Source organism: Aotus nancymaae, unplaced genomic scaffold (assembly GCF_030222135.1).
Source record: "Aotus nancymaae isolate 86718 unplaced genomic scaffold, 86718_ANA_hifiasm-v0.15.2.pri h1tg000006l, whole genome shotgun sequence".
Lineage (NCBI taxonomy): Eukaryota > Metazoa > Chordata > Mammalia > Primates > Aotidae > Aotus > Aotus nancymaae.
This window is the reverse complement of record NW_026988417.1, coordinates 9,026,082-9,047,969: the sequence shown is the minus strand read 5'-3', so window position 1 is coordinate 9,047,969 and position 21,888 is coordinate 9,026,082. Positions and strand designations below refer to the sequence as shown.

At 43.1% G+C, this 21,888-nt stretch overlaps 1 protein-coding gene across 2 annotated transcripts in view; it reads left to right on the top strand.

Annotated features, from left to right (window-relative positions):
• ZBTB49 (zinc finger and BTB domain containing 49) overlaps positions 1-21,888 on the top strand; it is a 31,807-nt gene that overhangs the window by 6,455 nt on the left and 3,464 nt on the right. The window contains exons 1-7 of one of the 2 annotated variants that reach the window (XM_012466997.3): positions 2,770-2,833; positions 3,643-3,767; positions 4,728-5,833; positions 8,920-8,966; positions 15,741-15,814; positions 18,837-18,919; positions 19,010-19,171. In XM_012466997.3, coding sequence (XP_012322420.2) covers positions 4,819-5,833; positions 8,920-8,966; positions 15,741-15,814; positions 18,837-18,919; positions 19,010-19,171 — 1,381 coding nt within the window. In that variant the 5' untranslated portion in view covers positions 2,770-2,833; positions 3,643-3,767; positions 4,728-4,818. Of the gene's footprint in view, positions 1-2,662; positions 2,834-3,642; positions 3,768-4,727; positions 5,834-8,919; positions 8,967-15,740; positions 15,815-18,836; positions 18,920-19,009; positions 19,172-21,888 lie in introns of those variants that run through there. The other variant, XM_012466996.2, reaches the window with a different exon arrangement.

Below are 21,888 nucleotides of genomic sequence, written 5' to 3'. Positions count from 1 at the left end.
GCCATCATACCCGGCTAATTTTTGTGTTTTTGTAGAAACAGGTTTTCACCATGTTGGCCAAGCTGGTCTCAAACTCCTGACCTCAGGTAATCTGCCCACCATGGCCTCCCAAAGTGCTGGGATTACAGGCGTAAGCCACCACGCCCGGCCGGTTTCAGCCTTCTTAGTGAAGTTAACATCACAGTCATTATATTTTTATGAGTGAGGGAAAGAGATATGGTGGGAATGAAGACACTGGGAAGATCACAGAGGAGCAACCCCAAACGCAGAGCAGGTTAAGAATCATGGTGCTGGGTGCGGTGGCTCACACCTTTAATCCCAGCACTTTGGGAGGCCAAGGCGGGCAGATTGCTTAAGCCCAGGAGTTCAAGGCCAACCTGGGCAACATGGCAAAATCCCATCTCTGCCAAAATTTGTTTTTAATTAGCCAGTTACGGTGGTGCACACCTGTAGTCCCAGCTGTGGCAGGAGGATTGCCTGAGCCCAGGAGACTGCAGTGGGCTGTTATCACGCCACTGCAGTCTAGCCTGGATGGCAAAGCTAGATCTTGTTTCAAAAAAAAAAGAATGATGGGAAAGTAGGTGACAGCTCAGCTGAGCCCTGATCTGGAAGATGGGAGGGGCAGGTATGAGTAAAGTATTCCCAGGACAGAACCAAAGGCTTTTGGAGGAGAGCACAGGAAGAGATCTGCAGCCCACCTGCCCAGTCACTGGAATGCCTGTGATGCAGATACCAGGCTCCACTGTAGACTGACAGAACAAACCCTGGGATGTACCCAGGAATATACATTGTTAAGAAGCTCCCCAAGTGATTCTTAGGGATAACACTTACTGTAGAATCCTTCCACATGCCAGATACTAGACTAAATGTTAACACAGGTAACTGCAATAACCTGTGAGATAGGGTGAGGACAGAGAAGTCATTTGCCCAAAGTCATATAGCCAGTGAGTGGTGGAACTAGGTCTCCAACCCACTGGCCGAGAACATAGCTGGTTTGGGGAGCCGCTGGTGGTTCATTTTGGCTGGCACATACTTGGAGTAATGGGAGATAAGTCTAAGTGAGAAGGTGTATTGGAAAGCTTAGGTTTGGGCTTTAGTGATTCAGCAGTGCTTCAGTACTGAGAATGAAGGCAAAGAAAGCAGATGATGGCTTTTTAGATTTTTAGTGCCAGACTGCCATTTTTTTTTTTTTTGAGTTGGGGTCTCTCTCTGTCACCCAGGCTGGAGGGCAGTGGTACGATCATGGCTCACTACAGCCTCAACCTCCTGGGCTCAAGTAATCCTCCCACATCAGCCTCTCAAGTAGCTGGGACTACAGGCATGTGCCACCATGCCCAGCTAATTTTTGTTTTTATTTTTCATAGAGACAGGATCTCACTATGTTGCCATACTGATCTCCTGTACTCAAATAATCCTCCTGCCTCAACCTCCCAAAATGTTGGAATTACAGATGTGAATCACCATGCCCAGCGCAGACTGCCACCTTAACTTTCATAATCTTGTCCCAGTCTGACTCCATTTCTTCCGACTATTTCTTGTCCATAAATCATCCCCTACTAGACTGCGCTCCTAGGCATCCGAGACCATGGCTTACTGGTCTGAGTATTCCAGTGTCTAGCTCTTAACTATTTTGTTTAGTCGTGTGTCGTGCACTTTTGTGTGTGTGTTTCCCTCACTACAGTTTAAGCTGCATGAGAGTGGCGACCTGGAGAGTTTGGTGCATTGGTGTAGCCCTAGAGCCTGGCACACAGTAGTCAGTTGGTGACTCGATGCTGAATGGTGAGACTTCCAGCGTCCCATCTCATTTGGAGTCAGAGTCAGGGTTCGTAACAGGGCCTGCAAGGCTGGGCATGACCTGACCCTGTGTCCCCTCTAGTGTGTTGTCTCTTACCACTCACACAGCCACACCTGAGCCCAGCAAGCTGCTGCCTCAGAGACTTGGGGCTTCTGTTCTCTCTGGCCCAGGTGCCTGCACAGCTCCTTCCCTTCCTTCAGGTATCTGCTCAAGTAGTGCCTTAGAGAATCACAAAGGCACAAGTGAGGAGACCTGCCGCTTTGTGATGCCTCTTAGATCATTGTCTGGTGGTGGTAGGTATTTTGACCTGTACCTTATCTCCCAAAGTAGGCTCCTAATTTTCCCAGCTTCTAATTCAGTGACCTGTGTACACATGTTGGATAAATATGGATTTGATTTCAGCCAGCTGGCTTTTCTTTCACCTTATACTTCTTTATATATGTGTATATTATTTTATTTTTCATTTGACATATTCCTTAGTGGACACAAAAGAAGTACATATAGTATTGGCGTGGTCATATTCTAGATTTGTACTGTTTAAATATTGTGGCTTTTAAAGTATAAATTAAATTAGAATTTCAATCCCTCAGCCACATTTCAAGTGCTCAGTGGCCATGTGTAGCCAGTGGCTACTGTATTGAGCAGTGCAGATAGAGATCATTTCCATTGTGACAGATAATTCTGTTGAACAGCACTGGTCTAGATGCCTCAGAAACAGAGTTTGTGTGTGTGTGTGTGTGTCCACGTGTGTATGTGTGAAACTGCGATGGGAGAGTGAAGCACAGATCAATCAGTGAGTTTCAATGCCATTTAGTTTCCAGTGAGGTCCTTGAGAATATCTGTCATATTTGTGATTTTTTGCTGTAGGTCTCTTGAATGGTTGAGCATGGACCCTGTTGCTACCCACAGCTGCCATCTCCTCCAGCAACTGCATGAGCAGCGAATCCAAGGCCTGCTTTGTGACTGTATGTTGGTGGTTAAAGGAGTCTGCTTTAAAGCACATAAGAATGTGCTAGCAGCATTCAGCCAGTATTTTAGGTAGGTATTTTAGACTTCATTCTCCCAGCTGTGAATTAAGGGTAAAGCTCTTCCAGTATGGAAGTATTTTGACCATATTTTGTTCTCCTTGAGTTTCACTATGTTTATCTTTTTATAACACATTGGATTTTGTAAGAGTTTTTTGTTTTAATTTTTAAGTTTGTTAATCATTTTTATTATTTTTGCTTTCATGTTTAGAGTAACCTGAAAAGAAAAGAGACTCTTAATGAAAATGAATTTGGGATGATTGAAAGTATTTTGGTTCTTTGTCTTTCATTTTAATAATTCTGGTTGTCAGTGTTCTATGTATATTTCTCATCCTTTCAACATAAAATGATGGAGGAGTTAAGTTCCTGGTTAGAATTTTTCTGTGATAAGAAATCGGAGAGGGAAAAACATATTCTGTGTATTGTGTTTTTCTTTCTTTTTTTCTTAATTAAAGCATTTTAGCTTTTGTTTCTCATTGGAATATTCTACGAAAATCTTATAATCATTTTGGCTTATATGAAATATTTATTTATAAATAATAATACCAAGAAGTTGTGTTTCAGCTTATTTAAACATTATTCTGTATTCCCAGCTACTCAGGAGGCTGAGATGGAAGGATCCCAGGAGATGGAGGCTTCAGTGAGCCATGGTCATGCCACTGTACTCCAGCCTGAACAACAGAGCAAGACTCTGTCTCTTAAAAAATAAATTGTTAGAGTTAAGTGATTCTGCATAAGTTCATTTTGTAGTTAGCAGATTTATCTATCTTTAAATACAAAGTCTCTTTTTTAAAGTACTTTTTGTTTCCAAAATGCATACAGTTTTACTGCTCTAGTAGACAACGTGGGACATGATTTGCTCTTTCCTTGATAATCCTGAATCATCAAATTAAGTCTCAGTTATTGTATAGGCCACATTACACATTGTAGTGCATCAGCTTCTTGAGGTAGGTAGCAGGTTTTTTTCCTGTGCAAAATGGTCCCAAACTCTTGGGTTTGCTATCACCTGTTTTTTCTGTCTTCCCAGGACAATTAAAATTTGATGTTGTGATATACAGGCTGTTTTGCACTTAGAAACAGAACTGGAGGCTATTTGGGGGAAATAGGTGACTGTATTTGACAAAATGTTTTCAATTTACATACCTGAGCTTATTATTTCATACATAATACAAATTTGTTCACCTGTGACCGTGACTTGTATCCAGAATAAAGTGCCTGGGCTTTAGAGTGCCTTTTGTTCTTCATTAACTCATAGGGTTTTTCTCACTGTTGATTTTTGAACCCCTGAGTTGCTGTAAAACCTAACAGCCAAAAAAATTACTGGTTACAAAGGAATGTATGTGGAGGGTTGGTTTATTCTAGCTATTTTTATTTTATTTTAAGTTTTCTAGGCACTTGGATGTAGAAATATTTGTTTATATGGTTTGTGGCCTAAAATATAATACTTGTCAGACTATGAAATATTGAAAACTGTATATTCTTTAGTTTTGTATGCTCTATTGGTATGTAATTCACATATATGGATAATTACATTTTGAAAAAATATTTAGAGCAATCTTTTATTTATTAAGTAGGTCATATTGGGAATTATCTTAGAATCTTCTTGATTCGTGGTTTATCAGTCATATTACTATATGTAATTTTTTTAAATTTGTAAAATTGAGTATATTTCAAAAATTTACTTTGAGATATATTTGAAGTTTGAATACCCAATCCACTAATTTAATTCATCTGAATTATTTAGTTGGATGGTTTGCTAAATTGTTTTAAAGGATTAAAACATACTTGTGTTGAAAGTCTTAACATTCATAGGATAGTATTTTTTAATATTAATATACAAATGTTATTATAAGAAAAAGATGGTATGGATTTTTGGCACTGTAAACAGATATTCTTTCTTTTATCAGGGGCCTCTTTCAGAATTCTTCAAGCCAGAAAAATGATGTCTTTCACTTGAATATTAAAAACGTCAGTGGCATAGGGCAGATCTTGGACTTCATGTATACTTCTCATCTAGAGCTTAACCAGGACAATATACAAGTAATGCTGGACACAGCACAGTGTTTGCAAGTTCAAAATGTTCTGAGTCTGTGTCACACATTTTTAAAATCAGCCACTGTAGAACAGCCACCTGGCATGCCTAGTAATAGTACATTGTCTCTGCAAAGCACCCTGACCCCCGATGCCACTTGTGTTAACAGTGAAAACAACTACCCCCCTCATTTACTGCCGGAATGTTCGGCAGACACACAGCATAATAAAGGGTTGGATGCATCGCATTCACAGGCTTCACCCTCAGTGAATCTTCATCACTCCACAGGTGAAATATCAAAACAAGCCCCTGATACTTCAGATGGCACCTGCACAGAACTGCCTTTCAAACAGCCAAGTCACTATTACAAACTCAGAAACTTTTACAGTAAGCAGTACCATAGACATGCAGCTTGTCCCAGTCAGGAGCGAGTTGTTGAGCAGCCTTGTGTTTTTAGCACCTCCGCAGACCTTACCACAGTAGAAAGCCAGCCTTGTGCTGTCAGTCATGCCGAATGCATCTTGGAGTCTTCTGAGCACTTGCCTTCCAACTTCCTGGCCCAGCCTGTGAATGACTCTGCCCCAGACCCTGAGTCAGACGCCATATGCCAACAACCTGTCAAGCAGATGAGGCTCAAAAAGGCAATTCATCTGAAGAAACTCAATTTCCTGAAGTCACAGAAATCTGCAGAGCAAACATCTGAACCCAAGTCGGATGATGGTTTAACAAAGAGGGTGGAATCTGCTAGTGAAAATACCCTAGAGAAAACTAGCAGCCAAAGTACTGAAGAAAAAGAAAGTGAAGAACCCGTCAGTTGTGAGAATTATAACTGCATTAGTGAGACAGAGAGGCCCGAAGACCCGGCAGCACTGGAAGACCAGTCCCAGACACTTCAGTCCCAGAGACAATACGCGTGTGAATTATGCGGGAAACCTTTTAAACACCCAAGCAACTTGGAGCTTCATAAACGGTCTCATACAGGTACACTGATTCAGTACCCACAGGCAGAAGGGAAGGATGTAATGCAGATGTTCAGACACCACTGGCTCTTCTTGTTTTTGTAAGAAGTTTTGCTATTGCTTTATGTCATTGATGTTTTTAAACAAAATAAGGGGCATTAGCTGCTTTTGGTTTTACACTTTTGGTGATGCATCTGACTTAAAGTTTTGTAAATGGTTTTATAGAGCCAATTTAAAAAGGTACACACTTGATTTTTATTTCAACTATTTTTATGTGACAAACCATCTGTCTCTAAAGAAGTATATTTTGGTGCACTCAGAATTTCAAATTAATTGTAAAATGGATAAGCTATATTTAGTTGCCTTTTTAGAATTAGATTAAGCTTATTTTTTGAAAGCATAATGTAGATCAATTTAGACTAACATAATTTACTTTGAATAATTCTAAAAGTTCTCTTGGAAGGAATCAGAGTATCTAATTTGTAAAATTCTGATTTGGGAGGCAGGAGGTAAACTTTTTAATAAGAATCAGCTTTAACTATTTGATATTCTCAAATGAAAATTCTTCCAATTTAAACATTGAAATTTCAAAGGTTTATTATCTTAATTCATACCTCTTTCTCTTTTCCAAAAGTTTTTTTTTTTTTTTGAGACGGAGTTTCGCTCTTGTTACCCAAGCTGGAGTGCAATGGCGCGATCTCGGCTTACCGCAACCTCCGCCTCCTGGGTTCAGGCAATTCTCCTGCCTCAACCTCCTGAGTAGCTGGGATTACAGGCACGCGCCACCGTGCCCAGCTAATTTTTTGTATTTTTAGTAGAGATGGGGTTTCACCATGTTGACCGGGATGGTCTCCATCTCTTGACCTCGTGATCCACCCGCCTCAGCCTCCCAAAGTGCTGGGATTACAGGCATGAGCCACCGCACCCGGCCTCCCAAAAGTTTTTCTAAGGTATACTATACACACACACACACACACACACACACACACACACACACACAAACACACACATTATGTTATATAATACATATATATTACTTTTCTTCCTATAATTAAACATGAGTTTAATAACACATTACAGATGAACATTTACCTTATAGGCATGAGAAGTAACATACAAGACGCTTCCAAAACAACTGCTTTTAAGGTGTATGTATAATTGTGTTTGGTGATGTGACCTTCCGTTATCACTATGGATTCCCAGTTTGCATAGGTGTTTACCACCTTGTATTATTGGGAAATTTCATTAATAATTATGAAAGTCCTTGATACATTTTAGTGCATTTGAATATGAAGTACTGTTATTATCACTAGTAGTTCAAAATTATTCCATGTGAAGGCACTATCACAGACTTAGTTTTGCCCTGAAAAAACTTTAGATCATTCTCTTTTGCCTAAATCTCCTACAGCCTAATGATTATTGCAATTTTTTTTTTTGAGACAGAGTTTCACTCTGTCACCCAGGCTGGAGTGCAGTGGCACAATCTCGGCTCACTGCAACCTCCACTTCCTGGATTCAGGCAATTATTCTGCCTCAGCCTCCCGAGTAGCTGGGACTACAGGCATGTGCCACCACGCCCGGCTAATTTTTTTTGTTGTTGTTGTATATTTACTAGAGATGGGGTTTCACTCTTTGGTCAGGCTCGTCTCAAACTCCTAACCTCAAGTGATCTGCCTACCTCAGCCTCCCAGTGTGCTGGGACTACAGGCGTGAGCCACCATGCTTGGCCTGATGGTTGTAATTTTTTATTTGTGAAACTTACCTGCTTAGCTTTTAAAGGAATCAAAAATTGTGTATTCTGGAAGAACCTCTTTGAATGACAGATACAGTCATGGCAAAGATACTTACAGGGACATAAATATTCTACTGAGAAGAGCAGCAATTCTCAAAGTATGGTCTAGGGAACCCTTTTGGGGGTCTGTGAGGCCAACAGTCTTGTTTTGTTTTGTTTTCTTTTTGAGATAATGTTTTGCTCTTACCCAGGCTGGAGTGCAGTGGCACAATCTCAGCTGGCTAATTTTTGTATTTTTCGTAGAAACGGGGTTTCAGCATGATGGTCAGGCTGGTCTCTAACTCCTGACCTTGTGATCCACCTGCCTCAGCCTCCCAAAGTGCTGAGATTATAGGCATGAGCCACTGTGCCCAGCCTACAGCTGTGGTTTTTCTGTAGTAGAGTACCATTCTTAGAATCTGTTCTATCCGCAAGTGCAGTTACTCAGTTACTGAAATTAGAGGTGATAAAGAAGTTGGCAGAGGAGCACATCTCCCATAATGAAATCTTACTTTCTTCCTTGAGCAACCAAGGCAGGAAGACTGCGGCAAGGGACTCTTTGCCTGTCACACTCGTGCTTCAGGAGGTCCCATTCTGTTTGGGGTTCTCTATGTTCATACCTGGTGTGGTGTGAACAAGTGACCCTGTGTCTGTTAGGAATTGGTGCTTGTGGGGCATCAGGCTGAGGAACAAGTGAGCAGGATCGTGCCGCTCAACAGGAAAACTCATCTCAACTACAGGAAAAGACTACTTCCAGAATGTAGGTCTGCTTTGATGCAAATAAATACATTTGATTTTAACATAGGTTCTATTTGGAGAACTGTTTAATATTTTAGAGGAAAATATAGATTTTGGCCAGGCACAGTGGCTCACGCCTATAATCCCAGCACTTTGGGAGGCTGAGGCAGGCGAATCACTTGAGGTCAGGAGTTCAAGACCAGCCTGGCCAACATGGTGAAATCCTGTCTCTACTAAAAATGCATAAATTAGCCGGTGTGGTGGCGGGCATCTATAATCCCAGGTACTTGGGTGGCTGAGGTGGGAGAATCGCTTGAACCCGGGAGGCGGAGTTTGCAGTGAGCCGAGATCATGCAACTGCACTCTAGCCTGGGCGACAGAGCAGGACTCTGACTCTATATACGTCTATAACTTTTGTCATCTCTGTGTAGAAATAAAGGCTAGAGATAACTATAAGGAAATAGACACTCCCCATTTTCATACTGTTAGGATACAGAATGTAATGTCATTTTGACTGTACATAGGAGGTCATTTAAACAAAAAATGATTGAAGAAATATTAGTAATGATTTTACAAGTTGTCTTTTTGTTTTGTTTTAGGTGAGAAACCTTTTGAATGTAACATTTGTGGGAAACATTTCTCTCAGGTGGGAATACTCTTATTTATTGTTAATAATTGGAAACCTAAAACAGTGTTGTTTTATTGGAAATGGGACATACTTTTGTACTTGTGAGAGAAGCCTCTGATGATATCTGTAACTTAAAGACTTCAGAATCAATCAGGAAAAATCCTTTTCAAGAAAACAGATTTCTAGTTCTTTGAGAGAAAAACAGCACTTTTCACGTGTGAATTCTTACAGTACTTTTTTCCCTCACTAAGGATGAGTCCAAACTTAGTGTATGTCTTCTGTTTCACGAGTGAAGGTCAGTGGCTGCACGTTGTGCTGGGATGGGCCGAAGACAAGTCGTCTCCTTATTCTTGTTGGGACTGTAGATTGTAGGATGTTGGAAAACAGGTGAAACAAGTTTTGTTCCCTGTTTTGACTGCTGCCTCTACCTGACCTCTTAAGGTCATTTGGACACGTAGTCCTTTACTCCTTCAGGAAGCGTTTGTTATACCCTCCCATGGGCCAGGTACTGCGCTGGGCATAGGACACAAAGAAACCTCAAGACCTAATGTTCTATAGAAAATGGCTTGTGGGAACCTACTTTCTCTCTGAAACAGAAGGTAACTATTCGCTGTCTTGTGCGGCGCCCTGGGCTTCCAGAGGTAAATCAGACAGAAGCTGCTCCAGGGCGTGAGGGTGCAGTTCTTCAGGGCACAGTCACTGGCACGACTGTCTCGCACAGAGCATGGTAGATCCTGTGGCAGCAGTGCGTGCCTCGGGAGCCGAGGGGCAGGCCCCGCAGAGCTTGGAAATGGCAGGCACGTGTTTTCTGGCATTCCCCCGAGAGCTGGCTCTTCCAGTTTTTCTCTTCCTCTGTTGAGGGTGTCAGTTCCTTTTCTCACACACCCAAACCTGCCACCTTAATGACTCTTCACCCTCCCAGTCTTTGACCCCCTGCCTGCTGGGATTCACCAAGTCCTTGTGTCTCCCTTCTTGTACTAGGTTGGGTTGTATCCCCGTGGGTGGTTAGTTTTTCTGGGCTGGGCCTGGGGCTCTGTCTTCTTTCCCATTCAGGAGAACACCCAGCAGCCAGCAGGTGTTCAGGAAGGATTTGATGAGCTGCGCTGAGTGCTCATCAGTCCAGCTGCCATTCTTGATGAGCCACCCTCACCCCCATTCTTCCTGCCAGTCTGGCCTGGGGTTCAGAGTTCAGCCTCTGGGGCTGGATAGTCTAGAATGGAGCTCTGCCTCTGTCAGGGCTTAACTGCACTGTGACTTTTGGAAAGCTCACCTTTTAGCCCTTCAGTTTCCTTATCTGTGAAACACTCATAACAAGATTACTTGACCCCATAGAGTGTGAGGTGTAATGAGCTAATAAGGGCAAGTCCTTAGAGCAGTCCCTGGCACCCAGTAAGCCCTCAGGAAACACCAGCATTCTCTGCCTGTTGCCATCCGCTTTCTTCTGTCCTGTGTGTCCCCATGACCCTCAGATGCCAGTCTTTCTGAGGCACCTCCCTGCCCCCACCATTTTCATCTCAGCAGTTTTAGTTTGATGGGAAAAGTGTGAGAATCGGACTAATAACCATTAATGATTAGCAGTCACAACTTCTCTGGGCCTTATTTTTCTAATTTTTAAAATAGGGATAATACTACTTCATGGAACTTTTGGGAAGATGAAATGAAAAACTAGGGCTGAAAGCCTTTTATACATTTAAATTATGATGAGAGCAGAAGTTCCATCGTTTTCATGTCTTCTCTGACTCTACATCGCTGACCCTATAAATTAAAACCAGACATTCAGGCAGGCTGCAGTCCGCCTCCACTCCTCTCTCCTGGCACGGATGCCTGGTGCTCACATCAGAGATTCTGATTCTGTGATTTGGAGTGGGGCTCAGGTATTGGTATTTTTAAAAATTCAGCAATTTTGATGTGCAGCCAAGGTTGAGAACCACTGCTGTAGCCCTTGACCTGTACGAACGCTCTTAAATCCTACCACGGGTAGCCCTGCTTGATCCAGAAATCCTTCCCTTCTACATTCATCTGTGTACATTTGTTAGGTTTCTGTGACTGTAGAGTCATACATCGTGATGGTATTCAGATGCATATTACTGCTTTATTTTCATAGTAAAGTATGGATTTTGGTGAACAAGGAACTGTTTTAATGTTTGTTGTAAGCCTACAGTGTCTATGTGCTGTCCATGAGCTCTGCCATGTGCTAGGAGTGGGGGGACAAAAATGGCCATGGCCTCCAAGAGATTGGTTTTTTTTTAGATGGAGTCTCACTCTGTCATCCAGGCTGGAGTGCAGTGGCGCGATCATGGCTCGCTGCAACCTCCGTCTCCTGGGTTCAAGCAGTTCTTCTGCCTCAGCCTCCTGAGTAGCAGGGATTACAGGCACGCACCACCACGCCCGACTAATTTTTGTATTTTTAGTAGAGACAGGGTTTCACCATATTGGCCAAGCTGGCCTCAAACTCCTGACCTCGTGATCTGCCCACCTCGGTTCCCAAAGTGCTGGGATTATAGGCATGAGCCACTGCGCCCAGCCCAGGTGCTTATTGTTTAGAGGAAGAAACAGACATGTAAGTGATCAAGTACAGTGAAATGTTGGAAATGCTGACAGGTATCTACAGGAACAATGTGGGCAAAGAAAAGACAGTAGTCCTTTCTACCTGAAAGGTGTGTTTGGGACAGCATGAGGGCATGAAGTGCTTGAGAGATTGCTTAGGTGAGCCCTGCAGACAAGCAGGCACTGGGCAAGCCTGTGTCCCTGGCATGGCAGAGCAAGAAGGCAGATTGTCTGCAAAGGGATGCATAGTAGAAGATGCCTGCTTACCCATCCTCCACTATATGCCTAACATTCTTTTCTTGTAATGAACTAGAATAAATGTTTGTGGTTATAGGGAATTGGATTGCTCTTGTATAAAAACATTTACAAATAAGAATCTCTCATCCTGCTTACTGAGAATTTAGTATTTAGTGTGTTAGTCTTCTTTAAAAAGTTAACCGCAGTCCACATAATGAGAATGGCATGCCAGCATGAGGAAGTTAGCATCGTCTTAGAGTGACAACAGAAGCTGCATCTGTCCCTGAGACTGGACACTGTATATGTCCAGATCTCTGCAAGGAAGAGCCATGTCATACTTTAGAGGGTGACTGAGTCACACTCAGAGGGAAGTGTTTCCTTTGTGGCGCAGAACTCCGACTGTTCGGAGGGCATTGGAGAGAAACCAAAAGAGTGACAAGTTTTGAGTGCTTGTCGTGTGAGAAACGGGAAAGAAAATGAGGCGTAATGAGCTGTCTTTTGGGAGAGGAGTAGGATTGTTTTTGTTCCTCCAAGCAGGTAGAAATAGAAACACTGTGCAGCTGGTACAGAGAGATGGGTTTTGAGAGGCGCTACTCTCCCGGCAGCGCCGTCTAGCCAGCTGTCTGCTGAAGTCCGGGGGTGTTAGTGCCTTCTGCAGGATTACTGTATGGGAGGCGTTTCCAGGGTGCTGATGTGGACTCATGCCAGAGGTGACAATGTCACCCATCCATGGTGGAAACACAAAAATAAGGACAATTAATGAGCTTTACCCAAGCTATTACATTTTCATCTCTAAGGTTATATTTCCCACACTTTTACTGTTAAGTGTCATTTTATCAAAAGGGTAATTATTGTTTAAGTGACATCTCTGTGAATCCTTACATTTTTTTCTTTTTAATTTTATTGCCTAATGAAATCCTAAAGTCTGGAAACTCCTGAGCTAGCTGACTTTTAAGATCTGCAATCCCGGCTGGGCATAGTGGCTCATACCTGTAATCCCAGCACTTTGGGAGGCCAAGGCAGGTCGATCACGAGGTCAGGAGTTCGAGACCAGCCTGACCAACATGGTGAAACCTCATCTCTACTAAAAGTACAAAAATTAACCAGGCGTGATGGCATGGGCCTGTAATCCCAGCTACCCAAGAGGCTGAGGCAGAAGAATCGCTTAAACTCGGGAAGTGGAGGTTGCAGTGAGCTGAGGTCATGCCACTGCCCTCCAGCCTGGGTGACAGAGCAAGACTCCATCTCAAAAAAAAAAGAAAATAAAGAAAAGATTCAGGATCCCTTTTATCTCTAAATGATTATGATTCCTCTCTTTTTTAAAATATAAACACTCAGCTGCCAATAAGAGTGTTCATGATAGGGAATAGATGATAGACGCTGGGTTTGTTCATGTTTAAATACTGAGGTTGAAGTACCCGTCAGAAGGAGTTTATTATAAAAATTCCTCAAGGCAGACGTTAATTCTTCTGTACAGCAGAGTTTTTCTGTTAAAAATGGTAACAACTCCATCTGAAGTTAAAATGGTATTAGAAAGGATCAAAGTTCCTTTACTGCTAATAACTTTAACAAAGGTTTAACAGTTCAAACTTTGGAGTCACTAGGCAAGCCTGAATTAGTGAATTCAATCCCGATTTTATGACCCAAGGCTGGTTCTTACCTCTCAGAGCCTCTGTTGACTTCTCTGTAAAACATGAATAATACTGCTTTACAAGACATTGTGATGACTAAGTTAAATACTCTTTGCAGCAACTTAGCAAAGAGCTTCATTTGTAGTAAGTTCTTAGGAAATGATTATTATTACCACTTGCTAGAATTTTTATGGACACAACTGTAGATGATTTCTAAGACATGGTCTGTGCACCTAGGATATCCTTACTACTAGAATATATCAAAAGTTTACAAAAAAAATTGACTAAAGCTCTAATAATTTGGGCCTGAGTTTGCTGTGTAACCTGGAATAAATCATCCGAATGTACTATTGGATATTTTGCCTGACTCATCCATTAGTTTTATTTAATCTGCTTTTATATTGTTTGTCAGAAATATGCATTCCTTTATCAGAGAGAAAGATTATTGTCATTATTTCTAGTACAAAATAGGTAAAGAACATTTTTTCCCTACCACTTAAAATATTAAATGGAAGATCATTTGAGTATATTTCTTTTGAAAACAAGTAATTGTTATGCCATTTTTAAAAAGGAAAAATGCAGCATTGCTAAGAATTGACCCAGAATGCATTTCAATCATAATACATAGTTTACAAAATAACTGAAAACAAGCGGGCTCTACTTTAACAGTTCAGCAGATGGTGCTATTCAGATTATTATATAACTGATCAGCTTTTCTGACATTTGCAAGTGACTAATTTAAAACATTGGCGTATTAGTTTAACTCTCCATTATGTGGCAGAGCTACTGTCATATCAAATATTCAAAACACACTATTTCATTCATAGAAACTTGTGCATCCTCAAGTTTTCTTGACAAGTAGAGGAGTTTAGAGTCTCACCAACCAATATTAATTTCTGGCCCCACCATGTAACTGGGAGAACTACTTTATTCATCTGAATGCAATGGTAGTTGTACAGTTTATCTAAATACAGTGTTAGTTGTATTATTATCTCAAGAAAATAGATGGTAATTTGATAATACATAAAAAGGCCTTATTTGAAGTTCAGCAAGTGTATATTGCTGTTGATATTTGTTTTATTGTTATCAGTAGCCATTCTATTAAAAGCTGTACATTTTCCAAAGTTTTTCCAAAGTATTTCTCTTTGGTTACTGAAAATCTCAGTTTTTCTCTAAGCCATATTTATCATATTCTTAAATGTAATGTCTAACTCTGTTTCCTAGCGTTTGACAGACATGATGAATCTTCCATGTTATATAGTCCACAGATGGCATTTTTTGATTCTTGGGAGTTCTAGTTTCCACTCACAAGTCGTTATCAAACTCATCTTCAAACCTTAATCATGAATCTTCATCTTTGCATTTTATTTAAAATACAATTTGCAAATTTAAAAAGTCACGTGTTAGTTGGCTAGTATTCATTCTTGGTTTTTGCTTATCTTGTGCATGATGCCAGCTCATTTTTACCACTGGGTATATTAGCTCATTTCAGTGCGTTTTCTTTTTCTTTTTTTTTTTGCAACAGAACACTATACAAAATTAAAATGGGGAAAAATAACAGGTTGAGATGATTAACTTAATTACAGCAATGGAAAATTTTCCAAATCCTAATTTGAAACATTAGCAAATAGCTTTTTTAATATCTGAGGCATTTGCAGTTTGAATTTCACTGTACTTTAGGTAATTTAAGATTGATTTCCTGTTGTTTAGTACATAGAAATCCATCTGATGATCTCCGTTTCAGTGTTATTCTTGGCAAAGCCTTGCTAGTTTCAGAAATTAGGAACACAGTGGCCCAGCACCTGAGAGGCTGCTGTGATCCTCCTGATTTGCACTTTTGTACAAAGGTAAAGATAAGAAACCTGTCAGAAAGAACCACGTGTACTTGCCAGAGGAAGTACTTTTTAGAAATCTCTTTCCTTCTTTATGAACAAAAGCATGTTTTTTAGAAAGAAACAACACTGAAATAAGGATGTATGGTGCTTTTTTGTTTGTTTTAAATGATGTTTCAAATACATGGCCCAAATAAGATGCATTCAGGCCTGTTTAAAGTACAGGCTTGACGACCACCAAAGCAGCCTCCACAGGGTGCTATGTAAGAGGGAAGCACTGCATAGTACGTGCCTGAGCTAGGACATAGCCAAGGGCTCACATGGAGGATGGAGTAGAGATGCATGCCGTGTGCAGCAGGTGGCCAGGCACTCTGGCTGTTCTTGATCCCCTTGCACATGGCTTCTTTTGAGTTGGGGGTATCTCATCTTCTTCTGGAAGTTGATTGAAACCTGGCTAAATGTGTCAGTTTTCCTTTTGAATGTATATAATTTAAAAAACAAAAAACTTTCATTATTGGTGTGTTTTTCTTTTCCTCTTTTTGCAGGCAGGTAACTTACAGACTCACTTACGACGACATTCTGGTGACAAACCATACATCTGCGAGATCTGTGGAAAGAGGTCAGTGCTGGGCATGTTCTTCTGTGTGGAAGGGAGCATGTTGAGTCTCAGTGTCTTTGGCAGTCAGTGTCCTCCGAAGTGGTGGCTCACAGATGAGCCACATGTGGGCTCACTCCGCCACTGCAGAAAACAGGTTAAATTCAAACCTTCTGGTTTTACACGTGACACATAAGAGAATAATAAAAAGAAAAGTTAATTCAAAGAAAGAAAATCTAGGACAGGAGTCCCAAAGAGGAAATGGGGCTTTATGTAGAACAAAATTATTTTATACTAAAATTTTCATTCATTCTAAAAATGTCTCTGGAAATATAATAGATTAATGCCCCCAAGGAGGTGATTATCTACTAGGGGAAATGGGACTTGCCAGCTGAGTGACTAGATTTCAGGAGGAGGTGGTGGAAGGTGCCACAAGCCATGGGCCTGTAAGAGCTTGTGAGAGTTCCGTCCCTGGGAGAAGGGAACTGAGTCTTTCTGGGTGGCTAGGATTTTGACCTGGGGAAAGAATCTGATTCTTGAGATGGAATAAGGTGTGTGGCAGCTGGAATTATCTGCACCGTGGTGTAAATGAGGAGCTCCTCTCTGCTGTGTGTGCAGGTGGTACCCTCAACCCTCCTTCCCACCCTTGGGCTATATGTCAGTCAGGCCTCGTACTCTGTCATCTGGTGGTTGTGCCAGAACAACAGGCATCAGCCGGGACTGTACTAGTCATGAAGCTCTGTACGCACCTTGGTTATGTAGCTTTTACTTGCATTTATTTAATCATTCATTGATTCAGCATTTTTTAGATACCTGCTGTATGCTAAGTGCTACATGGGACCATAAAAATAAACAGTACAGGCCGGGCACGGTAGCTCACGCCTGTAATCCCAGCACTTTGAGAGGCCGAGGCAGGCGGATCACCTGAGGTCAAGAGTTTGAGACCAGCCTGGCCAGTGTGGCAAAACCCCATCTCTACTAAAAATACAAAAATTGGCCGGGCATGGTGGCGCACATCTGTAATCCCAGCTACCCAGGAGGCTGAGACAGGAGAATCGCTGGAACCCAGGAGGCAGAGGCTGCAGTGAGCCAAGATTTCACCACTGCACTCCAGCCCAGGTGACAGAGCAAGACTCCATCTCAAAAATAAAAATAAAAATAAATGGTACAGAGTGTCTGCCTTTTACGAATTCATACTGAAGCGTCTTGGGGCAAGAGATAGTCATGGACTGAATTAGGTCTTGGGGCAAGAGATAGTCATGGGATGAATTAGAAGTCAGAGTCCTCACATTCAGTGTCAGCACATGCTGGGGAAAGCCAAGGAGAAAGCGACTCTAGATTCAGTTTCAGGGAAACCATTGTCTCTGCCAGTGGTAGAAAGCAAACAAAAGCTGCAGAAGGCAGCACATCTCCCTTTCTGCTGTAGCTACCTGAACGCCAAAAGCCAAGTTCAGGACGCAGTTTCATCTGCTGCCTGCTGCCCGTTCCAGATGCTGAGGAGCAGAGGCCTCCTGCCACCTCAGATGGTGTCACTTCACTGCTGGCCACTGCGTGTCTTGTTTTGCATGGGGTTTGAAATCTGAAACTTCCGAATTCCATTTCGGAGTAAGGCATGTGCTTATTTTTTATTTATTTATTTTTGAGACAGAGTTTTTGCTCTTTCACCCAGGCTATAGTTCAGTGGCACAATCTCTGCTCACTGCAACCTCACCCCTGGGTTCAAGCAATTCTCCTGCCTCAGTCTCCCAAGTAGCTGGGATTACAGGCACATGCCACCACTCCTGGTTAATTTTTGTATGTTTAGTAGAGATGGGGTTTCATCATGTTGGCCAGGCTTGTCTCAAACTCCTGACCTCAGGTGATCCACCCATCTTTTGGCCTCCTAAAGTGCTAGGATTACAGATGTGAGCCACATTGCCTAGCCAAGGCATGTGTTTAAAACCAGGTCTATACGCAGCATCTTCGTCCAAATATAACATACTCTGCTATCAAGCATAGTGGAAAGTAAAGAATATAGATTTCCGCATCTGAGGGCCTGGGTTGGAATTACTGTCTAAGGCAAGTTAGTAACTGTCTCTGAACTTGGTTTTCCCATCTGGAAAGTGGGAGTGAAAATGCCTGCCTGGCCGTGTTGAGGAACGATTAAGTGGGATAATGGTTGTTACACATGTAACTGGGCCAGACGCGGTGGCTCACATCTGTAATCTCAGCACTTTGGGAGGCTGAGGCAGGAGTATCGCTTGAACCTGGGAGGTGGAGATTTCAGTGAGCCAAGGTCACACCATTGCACTCCAGCCTGGGCGACATATGAGACTCTGTCTCAAAAAAAACATGTAACTGATCACCTGCACAGAGCATTTGCTCAGTGAATGCTGGTTCCCTTTCTTCATTTAGTTCCCTTGTTCTCAATGTTAGGACTGATAGGTGTAAGTCTCTGCTGTGGCTCAGAAAGACGAGAGCTTATTCTCTGGGGATATTCACAGTGGAGGATGACAGCCATACATCTTGGTCCCTGAGACTCTGAGCTCCTGTTTGCATTTTATTTTACAGTGAAAAGAGCCAAGGTGGCACCTGGCTAGATAGGGCAGAACTCACTCCGGGCTCTCTCAAAGTCATCCTCCTTGGGTTGGCAGCACCCAGCTAGGGTCTCTCCCATGAGACCCCAGGAACCTTGGCAGAACTGCAAGGGTGGAAGGGGCGCTTGGCTCTGAACTGTGAGACTCCTTTTTGACTCTCTTTATAGCCCCTAAGGCAGTGATGCTAAACCATAGAGTGGTCTTGCACTCTGTAAAACTGAGAAAGAAGGTGTAATGAAATCAGGTAGAAAAAAAATGCTTTAAAAACAAGACACTTGCATCATGTTCTGCTTTCCTTAAAAAAACAGAAAAGGATTTTTTCAGTGCACATTTCAGATGAAAGCAGTCCAGTTCAGATTCTATTCTGAACAGTGTCAGGAGCAGATATCTCCTCCCTCAGTGAGCTACAGTTATAAAGGCCCACAGTAATGTAGAAAGGCTCTTAATTTAATTTTCAAATTACATTCTAGGTTTGCAGCCTCTGGCGATGTCCAGCGTCACATTATTATTCACTCAGGAGAAAAACCACACTTGTGTGACATCTGTGGTCGAGGTACAGCTGAGTGTTTTCCTATTTTTCTTGAAGATTTCTGATTAAAATGTTCTCTGTCCTTCAGCTTAACACCTGTTATGGTCTCTCTAGGGTTTAGTAACTTCAGTAATTTGAAGGAGCACAAAAAGACACACACGGCTGATAAAGTCTTCACCTGTGATGAGTGTGGAAAGTCTTTTAATATGCAAAGGAAGTTAGTAAAACACAGAATTCGGCACACGGGGGAGCGGCCTTACAGCTGCTCTGCCTGCGGTGAGTTTGGGTTTCTGGCTGTCCCCTAGTCATCCGTGTGTGGGAGGGGCTTCGCCCCCGAGCCCTCGTTAGCTGATTGCGTGTCTGGGATGAGCCCTTTGTTTTCTCTGAGGTGAAATGGGAGTAGTACTGGGTTTTTTTACTGCCTCACGTGATCTCTCGTTCGTTCCTTCACTTGTGTGTCAAGCATTTGCTGCTTGTCTTTGAGGTATTAGGAACTGTCCTAAATGCTCCCAGTACAAAGGTGACTAAGACAGAGTCCCAGGTGCTGAGGGCTCATGGTCCAGATGGGAAGAGGGAGGGCGGCTGGGAGAGTTGGGGGGAGCAGGACATGCCGCTGCACATGAAGAGAGGGGCCTAGGGCTGCAGAAGAGGGGTCCCGCCAGAGCATTAGGAGCACATGCCGGGGTCAGGGTGGGCTTCTTTAGACCCCAAACTTAGAGAGCAGAGGTCATTCTTGTGGGCACTTGATGCTTTGTTCTGAGCATCCGGGAAGGAGAGTGGAAAGCTGGCAGCCCTCGGTTTCAGGCACCTGACTGCTCCAATGAGGACATGGAGACACAGGGTCAGGTAACTCATGACCCGTGATGACAGTGCTGGAGCCAGGATCCCTACACACATGGCCTCTAAAGAGGAGTGTGTGTACCCATCACAAGTAGTTGAGGTGCTTGTTGAATCATGGGCAAAATATGAGTGACAGCAACTTTCATGATGATGTGTTTAGACCAAATAAGAAACAGCACAGAGTCCAGCTTAGGGAGCCCGGATTCAGGGCACCATTCGGAGGGGCTCATTCTGATTGTAACTGGAATCCGAAACCAGCAGGACTTCTGCATATAACGAGAGGAAACCTGGTTTCTGTCCCTCCATTTAAATTGTACACAGATCTTCTGGATACAGATTTAGGCAACTCCATGACCATTCTGATGACTCTTAGAAAGGGAGGTTTCATCACTTTAAATCACTAATGTAGGAGCGTACCGTGGTGGTGTGTGCCTGTAATCCTGGGTACTGGGGACGTTGAAGCTGGAGGACCAGTGAGCCGAGGTCGCACCACTGCCTGGGTGACAGAGCAAGACCTTCATCTCAAAGAATCAGTAATGTAGTCTCAAATCACTGATATAAAATATCAGTTCTAACTAATTATCGCAGCTGTGAACTTGATTTAAAGGTAAATTTTCTCCTCCCTCCCCAGCTCGGCCTTGCTGCTGCTCAGACCCTGCAGTGGAGGGAGCAGAGTAGGCCCTTCTGCCCTCTCTGCCCCGCTTAGGGTTCCGCTCTTTCCCTGCCTCACTACCCGTGGTTTTCCACCCTGACAAGGTCAGCTTCGGGGGACTGTGGGAGAGCTGAAGAGAGCAGGAACATTACGTGACAGGGTCAATTTTTTAACGGCTTTGAGACAATAGTCCCATACCATAAAATTTCCCAATTTCAAGTGAACAATTCAATGGGTTTTGGTAGATTCACAAAGTTGTATAACTCTCACCGCGGTCTCATTTTAGAACATCTTCATCACCCCAGAAGGAAGCCCTATACGCATTAGCAACCCCATTCCTGCCACTCATCTAGGTTCTGTCTTTGTTACTTGCCCGTTCTAGACGTTTCCTATGCACGGACTCATACAACATGGGGTCTTTTGTAGTCGACTTATGGATTCAGCAAATCAGCTATAATATCCGTATACAAATGCTTGCGTGGGGGTGTGTTTCCATTTTCTTGGATCTATAGACAGATTGATTGACATTAAGAGGGCTTCACACGCTAAGCGTTTCAGTGTTGAAAACTCGCAGGCTTGCGCTGTCGCTGTCTCATGCGCGCCTGGGCCTCATGGTTCTTCTCAAGTCGGCCTTCCCTCTCATCTCCCAGCGTTTCACTGCACTTTCCAAGAGGCAGGCCTACACGCGGCCATGTGTGTTCTTCCAGCTGGCCTCTTTCCTGGCTCCCTGGGTTTATTAGCCACTTACTATAGGGAGGGTTTGCTGGGCTTTCACTGCCCTCCAGGCATCCTCCCCGGCTGATTCAGAGCAGCTCCAGCATGCCTCTCGTCCAGTGGGTGGCAGCACTCAGGCCTGATTCAGGGGCCTGCAAGCCCACAGCAGTGTGGCGCCTACCCGCCTGTCCCCCACTAGACCTACTGTGCAGGAGGTGGACGCTGTTCCTCTGTGCCCTCCTCACACCGGGACACAGGTGGAGAGCCAAGCTTCTCTCTACTTGAGAGATGAGAGCCCCCTTTTCCCCTTTCTTGGTGGGAATTCTATCATGACTAAAAATTCTACATATTAAGGATGCTAAAAGTGGTTGTCCCATCTTGTTCAGTAATTTACTGAGAATTTATCGTGAAGAAACGATGTAAAGAAAGATAAAAACTTGGCTTGGCGTGGTGGCTCACGCCTGTAATCCCAGCACTTCGGGAGGTCAGGGTGGGCGGATCCCACCTAAGGTCAGGAGTTTTAGACCAGCCTGGCCAACATGGTGAAACCTTTTTTCTACTAAAAATACAAAAATTAGCCAGGCATGGTGGTATGTGCCTGTTGTCCCAGCTACTCAGGAGGCTGAGGCACAAGAATTACTTGAACCTGGGAGATGGAGGTTGCAGTGAGCCAAGATCGTGCCTCTGCACTCCAGCCTGGGCAACAGAGTGAGACTCCAGCTCAAAGAAAAAAAAGAAAAAAACCTTAATGTTAGAGCAGCAAACAGTTGGAAGCAGCCAGCATGTG